This window comes from Camelus bactrianus, chromosome 11 (assembly GCF_048773025.1).
Source record: "Camelus bactrianus isolate YW-2024 breed Bactrian camel chromosome 11, ASM4877302v1, whole genome shotgun sequence".
NCBI lineage: Eukaryota > Metazoa > Chordata > Mammalia > Artiodactyla > Camelidae > Camelus > Camelus bactrianus.
In genome coordinates this window covers 23,387,766-23,410,849 of record NC_133549.1, presented here as the reverse complement: position 1 = coordinate 23,410,849, position 23,084 = coordinate 23,387,766, and the positions used below count along the sequence as shown (strand labels likewise).

The 23,084-nt window shown below is 48.2% G+C and overlaps 1 protein-coding gene across 5 annotated transcripts in view; it reads right to left on the bottom strand.

Moving 5' to 3' along the window:
* CHST15 (carbohydrate sulfotransferase 15) overlaps positions 1-23,084 on the bottom strand; it is a 74,040-nt gene that overhangs the window by 18,598 nt on the left and 32,358 nt on the right. For all 5 annotated transcript variants that reach the window (XM_010952891.3, XM_074373438.1, XM_074373437.1 and 2 more), the window contains exons 2-5: positions 11,724-12,784; positions 10,700-11,039; positions 8,720-8,866; positions 5,484-5,640 (exon numbers count right to left, since the gene is read on the bottom strand). In XM_010952891.3, coding sequence (XP_010951193.1) covers positions 5,484-5,640; positions 8,720-8,866; positions 10,700-11,039; positions 11,724-12,269 — 1,190 coding nt within the window. In that variant the 5' untranslated portion in view covers positions 12,270-12,784. The remainder of the gene's footprint in view (positions 1-5,483; positions 5,641-8,719; positions 8,867-10,699; positions 11,040-11,723; positions 12,785-23,084) is intronic.

Here is a 23,084-nt window from a genome sequence, read left to right as displayed (position 1 = left end):
AGCACATCAAGGGGGCTCGGTAAATGTTTCGTGAGTGAGCACGAGTGCTCTGTTTGGTTATTGTCATTATTATTTACGATTGTGGCCTAATAATAATAGCTAACAATCATATAATCTTTTCCATTTGTCCAGCACTGTTTAAACACACTACACACATTAAGTCATTTAATTCTTACAACCCTAGAGGTGGGACTATTTTCCCCCATTTAACTGATGAGGACATGAGGCACAGAGAGGTTGAGTAACTTGCCCAAGGTTGCACAGCCGGTGAGTGGCAGAGCTGGGGTTCAAATACAGACCATCTGGCCCCCGGAGGCTGGGTCTCTATCAACCACAATCCTGGTTGCCTGCTCACACCTACACTCCCACCACCCACTCTGGAGATGGAATGAAATTCATGAAAGGTTCAAGGTTCCAGTTCGAAGGTTCATCCCTGTTCATTACTCTGTCTGAATGACCAAATGCATATACGTGGATGCATTTCATTCCTTCCATCCCGAGTTCATAGTCATAAACAGGTTAATTATTTAACCAGTCCAGTGAGTTGTTTAAAAAGCCAGTTTATAAAAGCAGATAAAAAAATAACTCCCCAAGTTCCAAGGCTCAAGGCATTTGGGTCAAAATCAAGCTCTTCTCTTAACAGAGCTGAGTTCTCCTTCCCTTTTGACTCATCATCATAAAATGTGAAAACCAAATGCTCCTGACACGGTCACGTCTGTGCACTGAGGTACGACCACACGCAGATTTAAGACTAAGCTGCGGAGATGGCAAAGTCCTTGACAGATGGCGCATGAGCCTCCTCCAAAGGTCCCTTGAACGACCTATGTTGGAGGGGTTGGCCCCTTCAGCCGCTGTCCACATTTCTTGGGGGCTGTAACTGCCTCTGAGTTAAGAGTCAAACTCTAGCCACAACTGAAGAGGCAGGAGGCCAATGTAAGCTGCGTTGAAAAGAACAGTCCTTTCCACTTAAGAGTTGAAATAAGTGAAGAAAAACCCTGCTTGTAATCAGTGGCTTCCTTTTAATTAACTGGGCCAATTTAGTCTAGGAACTTGAATTTTAAATTGTCATTATCTCTTAGAAAAACTTTCAACAGAAATTCTTGGCTGGCCCTTCTGGCCCTAAGAACGACCTCAACCCCTTCTCACTGTTCTCTCTTCTCCTCCAGAAACACGAACGCACTTGCTGCTTTACACCCTTCTCTGGAAACCTAAAAGTGGTTGATTTGATTTTGCTTACGATTCCAACATTTGCAAACCGTCCACCTTTGATCAATTATAGAAATAAAGGCTCACTGTGAATCTAAAACTAGAATTGAAAGTTTCTCCGAACTCCTCTCCAAGCCAATTTGTAGAAGGAAGCAACAGCCTGGTCCAGTCCCACTGGCAGCAGGCAACCCAGGGAATCCCCCGCTTGCACTCGTGCAGCTCACGGAAAGACCGAGGTGGCTAACCGCCTGGGATCCAGTTAGACTGCTGGGAACTTGGGCCCTGAGAGTTTGTTTCTTCACGAGTGACCTCAGCACCCAGCATTTATCATCCTTTCTGGCTGGGATGGGAAGTGAGCCAGCCATTTCGGACAGGCCATGAGTCATGGGGTTCAAAAAAGAATAAATTCCTATTGTTACATATTTTTATAAATGTTTAGAAAGCAATGGAACAGCTGCTGCTGTCAGTCACCCATACAGAAAACCCACACACGCACACACACTCCCCTGTGTGGGTGGGGGCTCTGCCACCACACACGGTGCTGCGCTGGCACTGACTCTTCTGGCTGTAAGACCCCGGCTCCCCGGAGGAACAGACAACAGCAGGAGGAAGCAGGTGCGGTAGGTGACGTCTAAGATGGCCCCAAAGACCCCCACTTCTTGGCACTCACTCCCTGTGATCTCCTCCCCACGAACGTGGCCTGGACCTCATGACTTGTTTCTAATCAAGAGACCGTGGCAAAGGGGATGGGCTGTCACTCTTGTGATCAGATTACAAAAGATGGAGGCTTTCAAATTGGTAGCAGCTCTCCCCGTTGCTGGCTTTGATGAAGCAAGCAGCCTTTGATGTTAAGGCACTGAGGGCAGCCTCTAGCCAACAGCTGGTAACAACGGTGGTCCTCCAAAAGCCCTGGAGGAACTGAATTCTGCTAACAACCACGTGAGCTTGAAAACAGATCCTTTTCCGGTCAAGCTTTCAGATGAGATCCCACCCTGGTGATACCTTGACTGCAGCCTTGGGAAGACCCTGAAGTAGAAGACCCAGGAAAGCTGGGCCAGGTTCTGACCCACAGAAGACAGTGTCAGGCAGTGAGTGTGTTGTTTTAAGCTGCTAAGTTTCTGGGTGATTCGTTACGCAGGAGCAGATAACGAACACAGCAGGCAACCCCACAACTGGGTTAGCATCCTGATGAGGCTGTCGCCATGGCATCCTGCCCTTCTCCTTGGCACCATCACATTGATCATGAGAGTCAGTGCCTCACTTCCCTGACTAAGTGCAGCTGCTGGAGGGCAGGCACCTATGTGTCTGCCCAGCAACCAGCCCGGTGCCCAACATGTGATCAGGGATCAGTGAACATTTTCATTGATGAACTCTCTGTTAAGTGAGGACCAGGAAGGCAAGAACTTTCAGTTCCTAGTATAAATAGAGTATTTGTTCCTTAAAAAGAAAGGAAGCAGGACTCCTTGGGATGGCCATCTTGGGCCTGTGAGTTTTCTAAAAGGGAAACGTTGGGCTGGGGTCTGAGAGTAGAGTCAGGCAGATAGATCCTGCTTCTGGCTCAGCTGTCAGAATCTGGGCAGCACAACTACTCTCCTTGTAAAACACCGGCCTTTACAGTGCACATGTCCTCAGACGTGGAAACAGAACGAAAGGGAAGCTGGCTCCTCTCTCCAAGAGAACACGGTGACTTTGCCTTTGTGCTCTCCATTCTGCCTGCTCAGAAGGCATCTTCCCCTTGATCAACTTCTTTCTCTGTTTATTTGGCAAACTCTTACTCATCCCTCAAAACCCAGCCTGGCCTCAGCTCCTACAGAATAGCCTTTCTGCACCCCCTACTAGGAGCTCCTTCTCTCTTCTGCACCACACCTCACCCTCCCTCCCTGCTCTGGCTGAACCACAGATCATAAGGGCTGCAGCCATGCCTGTCTCGTAACTGAGACCAAGGCTGGCTCATGATCCAAGCCCAGACACGGATGGGCTCCCACCTCTGTGTCCAGGGAGTGACAAAGGCCGTGGTTTCATTCTCTTGGCCCTCTGCAGTGGAGGAAGTATGGCATTCCTCAGAATGGGGACCAGGGGGATGTGACAAGAAGATATTCGGTGAGCAGCAAGCACTCCTGGAAAATGTTCCAACCTTGGAAACTGCAGCTGGGGGCGGCCCAGGAGCGGGAGCAGAGCAGCTGTGAAAACACCTCGGGGGTGACGAGGGGTCATTTAGTTGCAAGGCCTTTCCTTTCAAGGCTGACAGTTATGTAATCCTGTCCACACAAGGGCACTGCTGGTGTGTGTCAACTGTTCTCAAGCCCAGGGAGACCCGCCCACTGCAGGAGCCAAGGGCCAAATGCCTGTGTCCTGAAGTGTGGGGACGAGTAGGTAGGACACGGCGAGCTGCTCGGAGGTCAGGGCTGCCTCAGAATCAGAGTGGATGCATTCCCAGGCTGCAGCGTGTGTAGAAGGCAGAGCAGAACCACCTGTGGCATAACAATGTGCCACGTGGCGTTGCACAGGAGGGCTGTGGGGTGGAGACAGAGCAGGGGTCACCCAGCTCTCCTCTGACCAGATCACATTTAGAGCACAGGGGCCACCACGGGGACGCGGAGGTAAACTCAGGGAGCAGTGACCAGGGCAGGACTCTAAGGTGTGGCCTTCTGCAGGCAGCGATGCGAAATGAAAGGAACGAGATGTAAGACTGTATATTCACACAGCTGTGTGTGCACACACACACACACACACATCTTTGCATAGAGAAGCAGCCTGGAAGAAACTACACCAAAATATAAATAGCGATTATCTGTGGGAATTACAAGCGCTTTTAAACATGGTTTTTGAATGCATTTTCTAACATGTCTATTTGTTATCAATGGCAAGAATACGGGCCAGGAGCGTATGTTACCCAAAGATGGACCCAGGGGCCTATCGGTGTCCTAGGGCCGCTGTAACACATCACCACCAACGTGTGGCTTATTACAGTAGGAATTTATTCTCTTGCAGCTCTGAAAGCCAGAAGTCTGAAACCCAGGTGTCAGCAGGGGCAGTCTGTGCCGGGGCTTCTGAGGGAGAGTCTGCTCGGGCCTCCCTCCCAGCTACTGGGGCTGCCAGCCGCTCCAGGCATTCCTCAGCTTCTGGCAGCATCACTCCAACCCCTGCCTCCAGCCTCACATGCATTCTCCCTGCGTCTGTGTGTCTGTGTCCAGATTTCCTCTTCTCATAAGGATACCCGCCACTGGATTAGGGCCCACCCTACTCCCGTGACCCCGTCTTAACCTGAGTCCATCAACAAAGACCGTGTTTCCAAACAAGGTCACATTCACATACATCTCTTGGGGGGATGTGCAGAATTCAGCCCATAGCAAAAGGCTGTTAACCCAAAAGAAGAGAAGACACAGGGCCATGGCTGTGTCTCCAGTATCCGGCAGGCTCTCCATTTGAGGATTAGACGTGGTCTACTTAGCTCTATGGAGAAGCAATGGGTTCAAAGTGGATGCTCCCAAAAGCCAGACGTGGTCTCAGAATAGGGAGAATGCTCACTCAGAGCTGTCTGAGCTGGACTGGCCATGCTGGGTGCGGAACTGCCACCCAAGAGTCCTAGACCTGACTGGAGTTCTCTTCTCTCTGGTGTAGGGGTACTGGTCGGGGTCGGGTGTTGGACTAAACAATTTTAAGGTCCTGGCAGCCCTAAGATTCTGCCATCCACACAGGCACCGTCAATGATTTAAGCACCACACAGTACTGGCCCGGCCACTCTCGACAGTCTGTTCAGTCTCATGCTAGCTTGGTGTCATCGGCACTGGGCAACTCCCACTCTTCACAACAAAGCAGCTCTGTCCGATATTTTCTGCCTTTTGGTCCCTCAAGGAAAGATGGAGTTTGCACAGTCAGAGTCAACGGGATAAAGACATCGATCAAGATAGGAGTCAAGGCATTCTAGGAGAACCCTGACACTCCTGATTCCAAGGGCCTTTCTCATGCCCAATAGAACCCAAGGGGCAGCCCCACTCCCCAGGTCAGACCGGCCAGAGGGTGAAGGCCCTTGGGCCAGAGGGTGAAGGCCCTTGGGCCAGGGTCAGAAAACAATCCACAGTTTGTTTAGACATAGTGAAGACTGCCCCAAGAATAACGTTTACATAAGAAATAGCAGTAACATCGCAAGTTGAGCTTGTTTATTTAAAAAAAAAAAAAAAAAAGGCAGCAAAATCTTGTTTGTGATGAGAAGGAAGACTGTTCTTCAAAACAGCCTTTTCTTTTCACCCCCAAAATGAAACATCTACACTGCTCACCTCTCCACGGGGTCCCTGAGCATGACGATCAGTTTCGCATCTGGCTGAAAGGCGTGGATGAAGTCCTGGGTCAGAAAGGGGGGCTCGCCATCCGTGCTGTTGTCATAGAAGAACATCCAGGCGTTGTTATCCCACATGGTGGAGGCGCTGGCCTCCCCTGGAAGGAGAGAACACCGGGAGTGAGCGAGGCTGAGTCAGAGGCTCCTGCAGAGCAGCCCGATTTAGGGGCTAAACCTGGCTGTGAGCAGGTGAGTGGGTCGCCATGCTGCCAGGCGGGACCCCAGGAAGGGGAGGCTGACGACCACCTCCTGCCGCAGTGACACCCCCCACTCCAAGGACCTCCACCTAGAAATCCAGGTGATCCAGGTGATCCAGGCAGCACGGAGCATCTCTACCTCCCAGCTCTTCTCATCAGGTGCAAAAAACTCTCTACTAGCATCTGGCCTCCCAATTTCACAATGTTTAACTTTGCTCACAGTGCACAGCTCTGTGGCATTTTAAGGGCCCACTGAGAATGTACTAGATGGTTCCCTTCAAAAAGCATCAAGGATGAAGGAGCACTTCGGGGAAGCTGATCCTCATGAGGAAACGGCATGCCACTTGCGTCAATCTTTCCTCGAAATCTCAAGGGTCAGTCCCAGTGCACACTCTAAGATCAAATGTGAGGAAGGCTTTGTGGGAAGGCTCACAGGACCTCAGGCCTGTGTTCCCATCCACCCAGTTGCCCTGCATGCAGCTGGCATTCCCTCAGGGCTGACTGGGTGAACAGGAAGTTGGTTCTAGCCCTTGTTTTATCGTGGTCTGCACGAATGAAGCATGATAGTGTTAAATATATATTTTAGGAGAGCGGTGAGGCCAGGACACAGACATTTCAACATTTCTATCCCAGATAACTGAACCAATCCCTGACTTTTTTTTTAAGGACAGTCTTCAGAGATTAGTAAGAAAGGCAAATCAAACAATTAATTATATATTCGATTTCCAGACACTTTACAGGGGACTACATGATACATCTCAAAGTCACTTGCTGGGAGAAAATCTGAGCCCAAAGACTAAGTTGCTTTGATCAGTGACGAGCACGTCACAGTACTGCAGAGAGCTAGCAGGGCCCTATTTATTCTGCTGGATGTGCAATCATGTCCAGGTGAGCATTTCTATTCTGATCTTTCTTTTTATTTTTTTTAAGAGATAATACCATAGCATACAGCGGGGGGAAAAAACAAGCCAATCAGAAGTCCTTTGAAAATTCTACTCACAATGAATAAGAGAATATTAGGACAAAGGAAGTATCTAAAATCAAGTTGATACAAATTCTGTCCAATGCCATAAATGAACTGGTTCTACATTTGTCCATCCACCTGTCCATCCATCCATCCATCCTCTATTCATCCTTCATCCATCCAGACAGAAAGCACTCATTTGGTGTCTGATATGTGCCTGGCACTGTGTTTGGCACTGGGGATAGATGTGAGAAACAAGACAGATAATCCCCTCCCCTCTCACACCTTACAATCTCAGGGAAGACCAATACTTCAATAAACAATCCGAGCCCCACGTGAGCACTTTGACAGGGCAGAGCAGGGGCCCATGACAGCAGAGGCAGGAGCCTTTCAACGTGTATCGATGCCCAGCCTAGAGAACCCAGTCACTTGAGTCCTTCATGACTCCAGCCATTAGCCCCAACCACTGAGAAAAGGCCCTCTCTAACTCACTGGCCAAGATGAAGAAAGACCCGTATGCTTCTACCAAGGATCTAACCAGAAGATGAAACTGGGTTGAATCACATTTCAGGGCTGGGAGGAGCCTAGAACTGATCTGGTCCAACAAGCCCATTTTACAGATGAGAAGACTGAGTTCAGGAACACAAAGATGGACTTGCCACACGGCACAGAGCTGGCTGGTGGTATGGTCAAGGGCTAGATGCCAGCTCTCCATTTGCCTCCCCACTACCACAAAACTCGCTGAATTCTGCTTCAGATAAACATCAGAGCAGTAAATTTATTCCTTATTTTCCATTTCTAAATCTAGAAATAAATAAAATTAGGAAACAAAAACTAAACCTTCCCTTTTCCCTTTATTACTTTAGGCTCTATTTCGTGACCCTAGGATGAATATTTTTAGCTCTTTCATAAGAACATGAGATATTCCCAGAGGCATACAGTACATGTGTCACAGACAAATACTAATCAGACTTGTAATATGGGGTGTTTGAACTCCAGGCTGCAAGGAAATAGCTAGTAGCCAATTCACACTGGGTGGGAGGGCATGATCTCATCTGGCTCCTGGGACTAGATTTCTTTGAGTTTAAAAATCAATCAATCAATCAATCAATTGGGACTAGATTTCTTTGAGTTTAAAAATCAATCAATCAATCAATCAATCAATCAGGGCTTAGGCATGTAAGCCTGTCCCCCTGGACACGGGAGTCAAAAGTAAAAAGACATCATTCAAATAGTTGATTACAATTCCTCTTAGTCACTAACAGTCACTGAATTTGGAGAATCAAAATATAATAAATTTAGGAGAATAAAAAAATAGATGGCTGCCTCAGGTAACCAATTTAAGCAAAATATGTGATTTGATTTCTCTCTTTCAGACGTATAAGTGAATGTCTTCTCAGCTGAATTCAATAAAGAGAGTGAATAGATATGTTTTTGATAAAACATCTTGTGAACTTAAAAAAATGATTATTAATCAAACTACCTCATTTTGAATGTCTACAGGCATTAGGCTGACAAGGACTAAGCTTTTTCAACAGTAATTAGTCACCCACGATGCACTAGAGCTGTGTCTATTTCAGGAGAGGCTGCCTCCATCTTCAGGGTCCCAGTGGCCAGAGAGTACAAAAGCCACAAGAATTAAACTGATGACTAACAAGTTAATTTTGCGTTCATGATGCCCCATCCAAACTTACTCAGATGGGTGTATCATGAAAAGAGATCATGCATGCAAGCGTAATTTACATAAAAGCAAAGAAATGGTTAACTTTTTTTAAAAAGCCATTTTCAGGTACACTTAAATCTCCATGGAACTAGAAAGTCCACTAAAGGTTTCTGCTTTATAGAAGTTGCACAAGCAATGTGAACATTTTACACAGGGGCAATAGTGACAGCCAGCAAGGAAATGCACACTCAGCAGCTGTGGTCAGGCATCACACAGATGTTCGCAGTGCAGTGAAGCTGGGCCTGGCCCAGGGCAGGAGCGGGGCCCTCGAGGGAGCTACACAGAAGCCATACCGATAATGATTCTATTTATCTTGCTCTGCTCCTTTGTGGAGCTGGCCTGCAGTCCTTGATGAATCTGGTGTGCGGCCAGATCAAAGAGGTCCAGATAATCTTCCACAGGATAGCGGTCCCGCAGCCCATCTCTTAGGCGGACGATCCCTACAGGAACCAAGAAGCAAAGGTTACTGAGGACAAAGTTGCCACTGCCGAGCTGCTGGCCTTTGGGGAGTAACCACCGAGGGATGGGAAGGTCCGAGGGCCTGGATGCAGCAGCCAAGGCTTGGCCCAATGAGTTGCAAGAGAGGGAGGGGTGTCTGTGAACTGGACACCCTCTTTTAACCCATGTGCACTTCGAGGGGGTAGAACGCACCACCATTAAGCTGCACAGCAGCAGCGTAAAGGATGGCATACCTGTTCAAGAACTATAAACCTGTCTGCTGGGAGGGCCAGAAAGTTCGGGGCTGGTTAACATGTACACCAGGCGAGGCCCTCAAGGGACTGGGCAGCAACGCCATCAGTGTACACACCCTGGATCAAAAGAAAAAGCAGCCCATCAGAGGGACAGTATCCTCTGAACCTCAGATGCATCTTCTTCGTCAGGGCACACCAGCAGCTTGTTGTGGTTCTACTGGATCAAGCAGCCTGTCCATCTGTCCAAACATGGGGAATTGATGGTCCCTAGACAGATACCTAGGCTACTCTGGCATCAGCCACAAGCAGCCTAAATTTGCCCCTTGCCTTAGAACTGGGTAAGTTTCACTTGATAATGTATTGAAAACACACCTCCCAAACCACAGCCACCAAGGTCAGTAGGAAGTGGAGAGAGAACATCCATGGGCAAAAGAGCAAGAGGTTCAAGGTGACACTGGACACCAGACTCCAGAGGCCCGCACGCCCCTGTGCTTCCCTGTCCTCTGCCAGCAGGAGCCTGGTTTCCAGTGGGGGAAATGGTGAACTGCATAGGGGAAAGCGCCCTACAGATGAGTACAGGAACCCTGGCACCCACAGCTGCCGCTGCCAAACCACAAAAGACACATTTACACTTCTGTTCACTCCAGGAGGAACATCAAAAGGATTAAGTCAAACGTTTGTCAGAAAACACATTCAGTGTTGGGTCTAAACTTAGATCCTACAAAGGAAAACTTTCAAAATTCCCTTCCAGGGACCCTAGGTCCTTCACATGGGAAAAACCCCTGAGGCCCGCCCAAACTTTGGCATTTGTCATCCCTTAGCCCCGGTGACCAAATGTCTCCTGGCAGAAGAGAAAAGTTTAAGGAGAGGAAACAGTGACCTGAGGGCTGCTGGGTGGCTCGGACTGGGCAGAGCAGAAACCAGCCTACAGGAGGGATGATGGGTGATGTCCGAGAACAACCCTGTGGGAAAGGGGTGCTGTGAGCAGGGTCGCCTAGAATTATCTCCGTGTGGTTTTCACTCTGACCCCATGATGTCAATGAGGTAGGTCAGAGAAAAGAGGCCCAAAGCAGCTCAGTGACGGGCTGACCATCCTGGACTGAACTGGCCTCTTTCTCCTGCCTCCTGCCGGTGTGGGCAGCTGGGAACAGCACTTCAGCCTGGCCAGCACTCACCATTCACGGATGGTGCCCAGGCCCGGGCCCTTCGGGACAAGAGCTGCGGATCCTGAACCCTTCCCCTGGCCCTGCACACAGCCGGCACTCAATCAGTGCTCACTGGGTGGTAGGGAGCTGGTGCCCGTCCTGTCGGTTGTCTGCCTGGCGGGCCCCAAACCAAAGAACTGTCTCATCTCCGTGTCTCGGCGTCTTTCCTCATCTCCCCGCCGTGCCCGACTCACGGGGCTTCACAGCGCCGGTCTGGGTCAGCCTCTTGGCTCCCACTCCAACCCTGGCCCTGACCCTGACCCAGACCCCAACCCTGACGTGGCAGAAGGAGCGACAGGACGAAGGAGGCAGGAGCCCCGCGCTCAGCGCGAGGCCCCCACGCCCCGCCTGCAATGGGGACTGCGCCTGCGCTCACCGAACCGCTTCCGGGTCCACCAGTGCGGCTCCTTGATGGCGGAGAACTTCACTTCCGGGTGCAGCCGCAGGCGGTCGTAGAGGTCGGTGGTGCCGCACTTGGGCTGCCCGATGATGTAGAAGTGCGGCAGGCAGCGGAGGCGGAAGTGCTTGCCGTTGGCGTGGGACAGGTGGCCCCAGAAGGCCTTGCGCAGGGCGTCGAAGGTGGAGCGGAAGCGCTTGGAGTAGAGCACGTACGAGTTGGTCAGGTAGGGGTCGGTGGTGTTCCTCCCCGTGAACTCCTCGTACCAACAGGGGCTCTTACTGTTGGGGAGAAATTTACTGGGGATCACTGAAAACATCTGCAACAAAAAAGAAAGAAAGGGAGAGACACACTAAGGGGAAGACATTAGCAAAAACACATTTGAACCAAGCGTGATCCTGCCCTGATACTTAGTACAGCATTCACATGGAGTGTTATGCGATGATGACTAAATACTGAAACAAAGCAAAACCTGGTAAACAGCCAATGACCATGCTTTTCCTTAACCCAGAATGAAAAATAAAATTTGGAGAAAATGAAGATAGAAGTTCAATCAAAATCCATTCTACCATGATTTATTTTACACACACACACACATACACACACAGAGGAATCTAAATTAAACAGTTGGAACTTTTTACTACGTAGTTGTATATTTAAATGGCCGTTACAGACAAACATAGTGATTAAGACAGACTAGAAACAGGATAACAGTAATCCTGTAAAAGCAACTTTAACTGCCATGACCACATTTCAAGCAAGAAGTCCTAGAAAGGAATTAACAGAAGGGGCATCCCATTCAGTACAGCATTGCCTTCTTGATGTTAACAGCATAAGTACAGCACTTCCAGTGAACTCTGATTCATAAGGCTGTAACAAATTACCCTTGTTACACTTGGGAAATTTTGGCTCATCTTCTTCCTGTGTTCCCAAAGATGGTGATAGGAAAGGAAGCAACTATATTTTAAAATCAGTCAACAGTGATGAGCACCAGGCTACTCACATGCAATTCCTGCTTCTTGAGATCTTCTACATCTGGGAGCTGTCTGGTAGTGAACTCAATCCTGGCTGTGATGCTGTTGATAATTAATTTAATGCTTGGATAGTCTTTCACGAGTGAAATATTATTTATAGAGGGTTGGTGATGATGCTCTTTCACGTCACTCGGATTTCCGCCATCCATCAAGCTGGGATTGCTGGGGAAGGCTCCGTAATGGAAAGGCGATGAGAGCAGAAGCTCTTGGTGGACCCCAGAAAGGATGTACGAAGCCATCACCAACGTCATTATTATCAATCCAAAAACAAGGCTGCATCGCTTTCCCTTCTTGAAGCGCAAAAACCCACCCCAGCTCTCATTCCCTTCAGCCCTCACTTCGAGAACAGCAAGCAAGTTCATCTGCTTACCGTCCACTCGAAACACAATTCTGTTTTCTCCTTTGCATGCAGGGCACTCCTGGTGACCGTGATGGGGGCCTCCTCGACAGCCAGCCTGCTGTGGGTGTGTGTCGTCGGGCGACAGCTGTATGCAGCAGTTAATGCAGTGCCTCATGGTAATGTCCTTGGACCGCTGGCCCACCGAGCCATGGGCGAGCCCCTGAGGAATCCAGACGCGTGCAAGTCGTACTGGAAAACTTCAAGGGCGTCTCGTGATCACATAAGATGATCGAAAGGCCCAAGCAACAGAAACAGACATAAAATGGAGCAAGCGCCCAAACACCAGTGACTGAGGAAGCACGTTCTTTGGCTCAATTCCAAAAGACAACACGAATGATCTCCAGTTGTCATGTTCTGTAAGAGCTACCGCAATCCTGAAAAAAGCCACAAGGTCGGGAGCAATTCTTCCTGTCCTTCAGGTTTTTCCCATGGCACAAAATGAAGTGGAAGAATTCTCACTGGAAAACATAGAAACACCCACAGGATTAGAAGAGTTCATGGCCGACGCAATGAGAGATGGATTGGCGTGCCATCCATGCAGAGTCCCTGAAGATTTCTTCTCTTACACCCTGTGTTCCTTTGAAATGTTTCCTCTTCGTGGGGAACAAAATCTTTTAGACATCAGATTACCTAAACAACAAAGAAAAGAGGTTTTATTACATTATGTGATTGAGACAGGAGGGCGGAGGGCAGGGCACAACCACTGGAGGAACGGCACAGCAGTTAAGGACAGGACAGACTAGTTAGAACCCCGATGGCGGAAGATTCGACTTCTAGTAGACTTTGAGCCTCAGGGCACACCCACAGGTGCCATGACAGTTCCCAGGCTGACAATAAAAGGTCAAAAAGTGGACCGGGGGTGGGGGGTGGGGGCGCCGAGTTCCCAGAAATCCTTGCCCCTTCCCCAACATAGTTAGAATAATCCTCCTACTCATTAGCATATGAAATGACCACGCCCATAAAAACTAACAACCCTGCACCTCGTGGTCGCTCTCCCTCTTGCCTTCTGAGAGGGCCAGCACTCTGTCTATGGAGTGTGTATCTACTTTTACTTCAAACTCAACACCCCCACACCTCTTGGCCTCTCTCTCGCCTTTGGAGATGGCCCACAATCTGCCTAGGGAACACGTATCTCTGAAGCCACTCTCCCTTCTGAGTGAGATGGACTACACTCCGTCTATGGGGGTGTGTATCTCTCTAAATAAATTTGCTTTCACTTTACTATGCCTCGTTCTTGAATTCTTTCCTGTGCAAGGCAAGAACCTACTCTCCAGAAACGTGATGACAGCACTAACCCTGGGGTCATCTTCCAAGGAGAGAAGTTCACAGTTCTTTTCCACTTCTAGGTTTCAGACAAACCTACTGGGTCACAAGCAAGTTACAGAAAGTCATACAGGAGAAAGGGAGAGGGTTCAGGCCCTTGGTACTCAGCTTTGGAGTTGAGTCTGTGCCACCGAATGCGGCCCCAGCACCGGCACCCCATCAGCACTGTGGCAAACACTTCTTCTTTTGCACAACCTACGTATTCTCTGATACCTCCATCTTGACTGGATCCCCCAGTCCTAGGACTTGCAGTCATTCTCAGATTCATGCATGGTCAGTAACTATGAATTGAGGGATGAACTGAAATATCGGTGCCTTTACGTCAACAAAAAAAATCCAAGAAGGAGGATAGTTCGGATGGGAGCAGGCAGAGAAAAAATTTCTTTCTTTTCCAGTAGAACCTGTAGTCTCTTAACCTAGAGCTAACGTTCATTATCAGTTTAGGATGCAAAAGTTAATGGAAGTTTAGAAACACTGAAATGATTCTCTCCTTCAGTAGAATGTACCGTATGAAAAAAAAATTTGACTTTAAGTTATTAAGCAATTAAATCCAACCTGCAGTATTCCCCTGAGTAACGGAACACTTCAGACCCCGAAACAATTTTTCACTTTCATCATCCTCGGAAAAACACGATTCTTAAAAATCCATTAATAGAATCCTGCAGTTTTAAAATGTATTGTTGCCCAAATGACACTTCTTTGTAGATGTTGTAAAAAACAGCAAAAAAAACAAACAAAAAAAAAAAAAAAAAAAAAAGAAGGACACCTGCTTAGTTGCTTAGTTTCCATCAGTGGTAGACCACTGCTGACTCGCTGGCTGTGTGACCTTGAACAAGCCATATAACCTCTCTGAGCTCTGGCTTCCTCACCAGTAAAATTAGGATAAGAGTACCCCTCTTCTAAGTGTGTAACAAGAACTAAATTAGTTAATGCATGTGAAGAGTTTGCATGATGCCTGCACATATTTAGCATCCCATGAAAGACGGATGACATGAATAACGATAGCATTATCAGTGACAATTAGTATTACGTTTTTTAGTTGTCAATGAATGCCAAGAACACCTGATGCAGAATCAAAAATGGGAGATTCCCATCACGTTATTCTTCCTTAGCATCCGAGAATTATCCAAGGGTGGCAGACTCACTTCTGACTCTGTACACACACCCACCAAACAATCCTTACTGTCCCCAGAAAAAGTGGTATTAACTAACCCTGCATAAAGCCCTCTCGTATTGGCTGAAGGGCTGAACGATCAGAACTCACCAGCAGAGATACCCACTTCCCTTTGACCGAAAGGCCCATGTTTTATCAAAACACGATGACCAAGAAATAGCCAAGCAGTTTCCCAAAATGTCTTCCACAAAATATTCTGCATGTTATGGATAGGTGTTCAGCGCTTAAGTTACCTGGAGAAAAGGTGAGGTTGACAAAATTACACAGACTTCTTTATAGCAGGACTCTTCAGGGACTTTAACATGCTAATAAGTCCTGTGAATCCACAGGAGAGGAATATATAATCTACACACTGTCCAAAACATATTTGGCCACGGGATTCTCACTGCTGTCTCAGGGAAGCAGTCTGAGGAATGCTAGTCAGTTAAGATTGTGATCCGGGTCAGAGCAGTTCTGACAAGAGCAGAGGAGTGGGAGCCGTGGGAGCAAACCACTCCAGAGCCAGGCCAACATCTCAGGCTCCCCCACCCCCCGCCATCCTTGAGAGCAGCTGGAGGGACGTGTCGGGAACCTCAAGGCTCAAGTCCCTGCCTCCAACTTGCTCAACCACCCCTGACCCATCACTTGGTACAAACAATTCTCCCAAACCAAAGAAACAAAAGGGCAAGCTCCCCTACTTGGAAGCCCCATCGCTAAGCCAAGAACATATTTTTTACATGTCGAAGACAAGGTCAAGTGGGGTTACAATGAGACTCCAACCAGGATCACCATGGGAAGCGAATTCGCACCCTCCTTTTCTCTGGCTGCAGGAAGCTTAATTAGATTTTTGTTTCCAAACATGGTCTTTGAAGCTCCAAGACAAGAATGTGCAGAATGGGCAAAACATTCCTCAACAAGAACAAAAGTTTCCGATTACAAGCAAAGTAAATAAGTAGACCTGGGTAGTCAGGGAAGCTGACGGTCTCAACAGAGAGGCCCCGGGACATGGTCAGTCAGAACATTTGTCCCCTGGGCAGGCTGTACCCTCCAGCCAGAGCTTCCACTCCACGGCTCACTTCTTAAACATAAAATGAGCTGCAGAGAACTGGGAAAACAATTCAGGATGCCCTAAGAGCCTTAAAAAAAAAAAAAAAACCACACTCAGATACAGTGTTATCTCCTATAACCATTCACTCATTCATTGCTTCCTTGTTTCACTCACCAGATCCCTTCTAAAGGCAGACTGTGTACTGGGCCCCGCAGAAGATACAAGTCCAGGTGTGGGGGCCTGAAACCAATACCTGATGGGGGGGTGTGATGTAATGAAAAAGAAACATTTGATCTTTGCCCCCAGTTCCTGGCACAGAGCTTCTAAAACCTTTGGAATTTCCTGAGTGGCAGGGGTGATAGGGTCCACAATGTTTCATTATTCATAACAAGCCCCTTTCAACCACACCTCAGTTTATGCCAGTGAGGTGACATCCCAGACAGCTTCAGGATGGGGCTGGTAGCCAGAAAGCCCCAGCCTGATTAGAAGCTTGAAACTTGCAGTGCTGACTCCCCAACCTCCAGGGAGGGGAAGGGACTGGAGACAGTTCATCACAAATGGCCAATGATTTAATCAATCTTGCCTACATAATGCCTCCCTAAAAACCCCGTAATGACAGGATTCACAGAGCTTTCTAATTGGCGAGCCCGTGGGGGTGATGGGAGGGCTGTGCACCCAGAGGGAGCATGGAAGGTCCACAAACCTCCTCCCCATTCTTGCCCCACGCATCTCTCCCATCTGCCTATTCTTGGATCCTTTATAATAAGTGGGTAATAGTAAGTAAGGCACTTTCCTGAGTTCTGTGCATCATTCTAGCAAATTATGGAACCTGAGGAGGGGGTTGTGGGAACTTCTGAATTTGCAGTCAGTTAGGACAGATGTGTGGGCAGCCTGGGGACCCAAGCCTTGTGGCTGGTGCCTGAAGCGGGGTAAGTCTCAGAGGACTGAGCCCTTAACTTGAGAAATCTGTGCTAATTTCAGGGAGTTACTGTAAGAATTCAGCTGAATTCCAGGATGCCCAGCTGGTGTCTGGGGAGTTGAAGATTTTGTCGGTGTGGGAAAACTCCCTATGGGGCTCTCTTTGAAAAAAAAAATGTGAAACTATCTTACATTTACAGATTTTACCAAAACATATGGCCAGTGCATAGTATGTAAAGTACTTGATTAAAAGTAACAGCCGTATGACCAGGTGAGCACATGGCTGTGAGCCCTTCTAAGTGCAGGGCCTGGAGCTTCAAGGCTTCTAGACCCATCCTGTCTACAGGGATGGCAGTGTGCGGGAGTGGCCGGGGCAGGGAGGCCTTTTCCCCACTTGGAGCTTGTGTTCCACCAGGAGTTGGGGACTGCAGGGCAACAGACAATAAAAAAAAAAAAATCACAAATAAATAGCATCATTTCGGACACTGATAAAGGCTAGGAAGACAATAAAAAGGGAGAATCCAGTGAAACCATTAGAACAGGGTCTCAATGCCACACAAGGGCCGGAGAGTTCTTTGTCGTCAGGGACCATTCTGTGCACTGTGGGAGGATGTTCAGCAGCATCCCTGGCCTCCATCCCCAGAGAGAACTGCCGCCTTAGAGGAAGGGAAGGTAGAGAGGGTGGCCAGGGAAGACCTGATTTAGGAGGGGACATCTGAATGATGCAAAGGAAGCCGGCCATGTGGGGGTCAGGGAAGTAAAGACCTTGTGAAGCTGGAGATCAAAGCCCATCGGGGCCAGCAGGAGGGCTGACCCCTGGGCTGTGAGGCAGGTGTGGGGCAGGAAGCAGGTGAGAGGAAAGGCAGGGACCGGACTCTGGAAAGCCGGGAGGGCCAGGTCAGGGCTGGGATTTGTCCAAGGGCAAAGAGGGAGGCACACTATGTATTCATTCAAAAGCATCTTTAAAATACTTACAACTCTTAACTAACATAACTCGGGGAAGAATACTCAAATTCATGTGACTGGATTGAAAGGAAAATGCATTGCTGCTTTGTTCCTGGACTGGCTTTTTCCATCTGCCACAAATTACCCCAAGAACAGTCATTCGGAAACCTAACACCCCACGTTGTTCTTTCTCAAGAAATAAGCAATGCCTATCCCCTGCACTTCATCTGTCTGGAATGTCCACATATTGGTGCCAGTGGACTCAGATTAGACAGGACCCTTGGCGCTCCCATTCAGGTATTAAACCAGAGTCCTCAGGTGTACATTTCAGTGAGATTGCTCCCCAGCCTGGGCTCAGCACTGTGCCCTGCGGATTCAGGCTGTAATGGTGGGAACCTGGTACCACAGTAAGAGATCAGATAACTGGCCCCAAAATAGAAAGCGTTCAATTACCCAGCCCCCGGCTAGGATGGCCCCTATTAACCTATGCACCCTAAACATCATTAGCAAGCCATTTATAACAAAATTGTAATCGAGAGACCTAGAAATACCACTTAAGATTAAGTAATTGAATGCCCCTTCAGTGTAAGATCGATAAAGGGCATCCAATTTCACCCTAGGAAAAACTTATTAAATTATTGTAGCTATAAGCTGATATAGCAGAAGAAAGATGTACAGAACTTCAAAAGAAATCTGGATGGATTTAAATAAATAGCTTCATTTAGGTAGAATATTTACATCTGCCCTCTGGGAGTAGAGAAGAAAAATTAGCTAAGTATATTATTTTACTTTAATGTTTTAAAGAAAAAAATTTGATGGGTTTTAATTAACCTTTACTAAAACACAAAACCTTCTTCTGATTAGTATGTCTGACTGCTGACATTTCCCCTTGGGCTATGATGCGTGTGGAAATACATTCTTTCGAGGAATATTAATCAACAAGTGGCAAAAGGAAAATTTTTCACATTTAGCTCAAAGGGATCCTCAGTTTGTCGCTGAGACTGGGAAGAAAGCTAACAAGGCTAGAGAGCTCTGTGCAAACAACAGATTATCAGCTTTACTCTCGTACCTGGATTTTATGCTGTTGATCACACCACAGTCAATAAACAGAATAAAGCCACGTTCCTCAATGAACACTCATTGGCCTACAGCCCAGTGGGAAGAATACAGTCAGTAGTCATGTGGGCCAGGATGCTGAAGTCCTGTCCACCTGGAGACTCGCACAAGTCACTCAAGTGGTCCGGGCCTCTGCATTCTCCAAAGAAGTCCTTGCCGGTAACAGATCACATACAGCACTGGAGCCTTGGTGCTAGAGCAGGGTTACCGAGCTTTGACCTTGAGCAAGTCACTAAACCTCTCTCCCCCAGCCCCACCCCCCTTTTCTTGGATGCAAACTGAGAATAATCACAGAGTCTATATCATAGCACTGCTGTGAGCATGAAGTAAGCCAATTCATGTCAAGTGCTTAGAGGGGTGTCTGGCCCACTGTAAATGCTAAATTAATGTTAGCTATTATTATCTATACATAGCCCTGACCCACAATAAGTATTTGATAAGTAGCAATTTGTTACTGTTTATGGCAGATTGCATTTTGGTACCAATTTATTATCTCTCCCTACATTCACACCCTCACCACATAAATGACTTTGTAGTTTGACTTCCCAATCAAACGAGTGGAATACATTTCTCCACCCATTGGCTTGAGTTTGGAGAATTGCTTTGGCCAACAGAACGAGGCAGCAGTGACAGCATGCCGGTCCCAAACCCAGGCCTTAGAACAGGTCAAATGTGTCCACCTGCCCCCTGCACCTCTACCATCACTGTGGGGAGAACATGGCGGCTCCAGGAGGAGGATGAGAGACACATGGACCAGAGCTACCCGGCTGAGCCCAACCAGGAGCAGCCATCACCCTGCTGGCCCCCAGCCAATCTCTGCAGACGCATGAGAAATAATAAATGGCTGCTGTTTCAAGTCACTGAGTTTTGAGGTGTTTTACTATGTGATAAAAACTAACCAATATCTTCCTCTACAGGTTACCAACAATAGATGTTACTAAGTTAAACCAGTATAATAGCACATTTAAGAATTCCAAAAAGTGTGTTTATATGACTAAAGTGAATCATGAGCAATTCAGGCCAAAGCAACTCATCCAAAGACCTAGGGATTCATTGAATCGATGCTTTTTCCTTAAAGAACCCCTTGGCTCACACCATAAGCAGATATGCCAAAATAATGCTGGAAACCCAGAGGAAGCTGCTCCCAAATCAAGACAAAACTATCCAAATGTCACACACCAGGTTATTTTCTGGTAAAAATGTGTATTTATGACAACCACAGCTGTTATGTTTCAGTTATCTGACGACTGACGCCACTCTCCCTACTCCCTGATGAAGAACCTTCCTCCTTGCCTATTTTTAGAGTCACTAAAATTTCTTTCTTGCTCCCTCTCCTTGAGCAAGCCCTTCCTGCAGCCTGATCTTACGGTTTCCTTGCCAGATTTCATCTTCCCTTTTGACAAAGACATCTCATCCCTGCTTTGTCTGAAACAGAGATTCTCAAACTGTGGCCTGCAGGATCTTCTTGGCTCACCCAAAACATACGTCACACAAAACACAGGCAGTTTTTAAAAGTGATTTTTTAAAGCATACTTGACTCTATGTTAAGTTCTTCATCAACATATTTGTTAATAATGGCCACTTCTCGTGCTTTACACTATAGAAATATTCTAAACTACATATATTCATTACATAGAATATGTCCACAGGAAACAGGCATTTTCTCTGAGATCAGATCTCGACAATATGCAGCCAGCTCCTCCTCTGCATCTGGTCTAAGGAACCAAATGATGTGCAACTTGGTGGGAAGTTGGGATGTAGCAAAAATGTTCTCTGAGCAGGCACAGTAAAGCCTTGCAGCCTTCGGCGTGAGGCAGACCAGTATTTCAACCCCACTTTCACTCTGTGCCAGCTTTATGATCTCAGGTAACTAACTTCACCATTCTGTGACTTTACTTTCTCATCTGTAAATGGGAATAAAACCATCTCCTCCCATCATGGATGTGAAGAGGAAATGAGATACTATACATAAAATGCTTAACGTGGCATCTGGCACACAGCAAGACTCAACAAATGGTATGTATTCTTTGTATTATTACAGAAGAGGCCCTCAGGCCTACTTGTTTTCAACGTTTATATAGTTCTCGGCATAGTGTCCAATTTTCCTGTCTGCAAGTGATCTGGAGTAATGAATGGGAAGGGGCAGGTGGCAGCTAGAGACAGGCTGACAAACGCAGGAATAACAGCCAAGTTTTGTAGAAGGAACAGGACATGAAAAAGCAGAGCCGGCTGGACTCATCCAGGTGCCTCAGTAACGAGGGTGGGGCGTCCCGGAGAGGCTGGGATGGCCACAGGTGCAACCTGGGAACAGCTGGCCCCTCAGAGCAATCACTGGTGTGTAACTTGTTTCACTGACTAACAGGGAAGGTCAGTTTTCAAGAAAGGTGTCCATCCCCAAAGGGCTAAAGGTCCGGGCGAAGTGAGCGACTTCTTTACAGATGGGAGGAGAGAGACAGAGAGAGGAACCCACGGCAGGGATCCCTGGGGACGTCTGCTGCCAAGTCCTTCACACTAAAAAACCTGGCAGACCTCGAAGATGATGGTGGGCAGCCAGGGCCACGTCCACACCTGTCCAGGCTCCAGTGAATCAAACCTGCAGGCCCCCACTCACCCAGGCCTGCATTTTGCAGACGAGGAAACCGAGGCCCAGTGTGGTTCTGTGCTTCCCCAAGGACATGCAGCTCATTATAGAGGCCTAGGGTCCGCATGCCAGGCTTCACCTGCACTATCAACAGGGGAGGGAGCCCTGTTAGCGGGGAAGCCTGTCTTAACCTTGACCTCCACCTCGCTACCCTGGGCTGGCCTTGGACAGTCCAGAAGTTCATCCCAGATCATCCCTTCAGGAATCTCCCCTTAAAGAGCAGATGTGCAGCCTTATTCAGAGATACAGGACAGGGAGCTCTGGGATGCACACAGGAGGCAACATGAAAGGCAATGCAGGGACTGCCTTCAGTCACCCAGCACTGAGTTCTAAACTGTCTTGATTCAGACTATTCATCACTTGGGCGTGTCTCCTCCAGCTGCGAACAAACTGTGATGGACAAGAGGTGCGGCACCAGGGTAGGGGCAGCGTTCGCAGGGGCTGGCTTGGCACCAAGTGTGAGGCGGGGAGGAGGAGGGCAGGAAGTGCAGCAGGACGGGGAAGGGGGCTGGTCCACTAGTCAGTGGACGAAACGCTGAAGCTGAGATGGTGGAGAGGAACAGGAAGGGCCCACGCACAGAAGGCGGGTCCAGAGCGCAGCCACAACCTCTCTTTTGTTCTTGCCCATCAAAGGGACCAGCCTGAACTCTATGACCAAGCTGGTGGCTTCCACAACCATCCACACTTTGAAACTTCAGAGCCACAAAAGTGGCACCTCTCCAACCAGGCAGCGTGCTACGGGGCGTGACCCCTGAGCAGAGATCCCCGAGCATGGTCTCCATCCAGATCTGACATTAAGCGGGCTGGTAACCTGGGCAAGCCACTGCATCCCTGAGCCTGTACCTTATAAGTAAATATGGAGTTGGGACTATCTCTTTCAGCCCTAACGCTCACGAGCAGACGATCTGAAGTTTACTCCTCCCTAAGAAAAACCCGTTGTCACCATCTATTCTGTCTTGCATGGCTGCTAAGAAGCCAACAAGTTTGCAGCGAGCACTGAGGAGCTGGTGCAGTACTTGCCTCTTGCGAGGCAATTAGTGTTGACAATTAACCCCAAACACACAGTGTTCTCTCCTTATAAGTCGCCCGCACCGGTTAGCACACATTTATCAAGCACTCACGCTATGCGGGGCACTCTATTTGCTGAGGCTACAAATATGAAAAAAACGCACAGCCCTCAGGAACGTCCGATCTAACTCCAGAACAAAGGCTCGAGAGGCTCCAGAAAAATGCCCACGCTCAGAATTACAGATCCCATTTCCAGGACAGCCCCGAAGCCCACTGGCCCCTGAGCATCTGCAGACCTGGGAGAACCAGCGCTGGTTCACGGAGCTGAGAACGCATCCTAACGACCGGGCTGCCTCACTGGCGCGCGGGCTCTCTGACAGCTGAAGGTGGGAGGGTGAATGGGATCCTTTTATTGTCCTTTCTGACGGCTCCCCCTCCCACAGCGTGCCCTGCTCCCTTGTGCAAATGCCGGATATATGGATGAAACCCAGCCAGATGCCCCAGTCTCTCTGAAAAGCACAGAATAATGAGGTTTCCTCAGCTCAGGGGCTGGAGGGAAAAGAGGCTTCCAACATGTCCACACGGCGCCGTCACCACATGATTTCAACATGCACGAGATTCTCAAGGTCTTTGTGACACAGCCAACAATTTTCTCTTTCTGAAACCAAATGGGGGGGGGTAGCTATTTCTAAACTCTCATTTTATCATTTCCAGTAGTAATTTAGATCGGTGCTAGATGTAGGTACTAGATTTTCCACTCAAGCCTGTACAGCTACGA